Source organism: Perkinsus marinus, assembly GCF_000006405.1.
Source record: "Perkinsus marinus ATCC 50983 genomic scaffold scf_1104296953062, whole genome shotgun sequence".
NCBI lineage: Eukaryota > Perkinsozoa > Perkinsida > Perkinsidae > Perkinsus > Perkinsus marinus.
In genome coordinates, this window is record NW_003208633.1 from 1 (window position 1) to 978 (window position 978).

Sequence of the window (978 nt, forward strand, 5' to 3'; positions counted from 1 at the left end):
ACTTACTCTCCAACTTAACATCCCCCAGAAGTGAAACTTTCTTCCGTAATAAATGATGAATAAGTAATAAGTGACGCCACTGGGCATTGAAGTGAAATGTGATAAAGGCCCAGCTTGAGAGGCATCCCTCAGAAAAATAGCTGAGTATTACTCGGTGAGGGATCGTCCGCGAGTTGAAGCAATGCCGTGAAACAGGGAGTCTGCGTCCCAAGGGTATAAATCGTTCAGCACGAAACCGTCGCCGGCTTGTAGTCCAATGCCGTGCAGTCCGTACTTCTTGGCCAGGGCAACCTTCTCGATTGCACGAGTTTGTGAGAAGAAATACAAACCGGTCCCATCCGAGAAGACGACTGATCCGTTCCCCCTGGGGTCCGCAACAAGGTCGTAGATTGCATTCGAGTATCCCATGTCCCCGCTATCATAGGTCGGCCTAGCGAGTAGTGGTATCTGAAAAGCAACGTTGGATTTCATGCCACACAGTATGTATGAAATCTGTCTGAGACAGACTGTCTCAGCGAACGCGCCATCAATGCAGAAGGTGACTCCAAAGAAAACTCTCTATCGCAGAAAAGCAGCAAGGTACTAAAGATTGTAGAAGTCGCGTACACTTAGTGTACTACACTTACAGTGAGGATCAGCTTATTGAGATCTACACCAGCTTCGACGACATCTTTGATCATATCTTGGGCGAAACGATCCGTATTGAAGGTTTCTGCGGACTCTTTCTGTAAACTTGGCCACGGTATAACAACGGCACTATCGACGATCTTCCCTAGGCCGGTTCGTTTGAGTTCCTGCCAGTGGAGCGTTGAGAACCTAACATGACGAAGCAGCTGCTGGAGCTAGTGATCACAAGTTGTGATCACTAGCTCCTGTTGTGGGGATCCTGTTGTGATTCACAATATGATTCCCGTGCTCCGAGGTATTTGTTGACTCACCATAAAGACACCCGTAGGTTGAGTTCTTTAATAGCCGCGA

General features: G+C 48.0%; 1 protein-coding gene across 1 annotated transcript; it reads right to left on the reverse strand.

Moving 5' to 3' along the window:
- Window positions 1–147: 147 nt before the first annotated feature.
- Window positions 148–447, reverse strand: Pmar_PMAR023967 (hypothetical protein; the record flags this gene model as incomplete). The annotated part of the gene is made up of 1 exon (XM_002776661.1): window positions 148–447. A coding segment is annotated over one exon (300 nt), but the record flags the coding sequence as incomplete, so codon positions are not given.
- Between the last annotated feature and the right edge of the window lie 531 nt (window positions 448–978).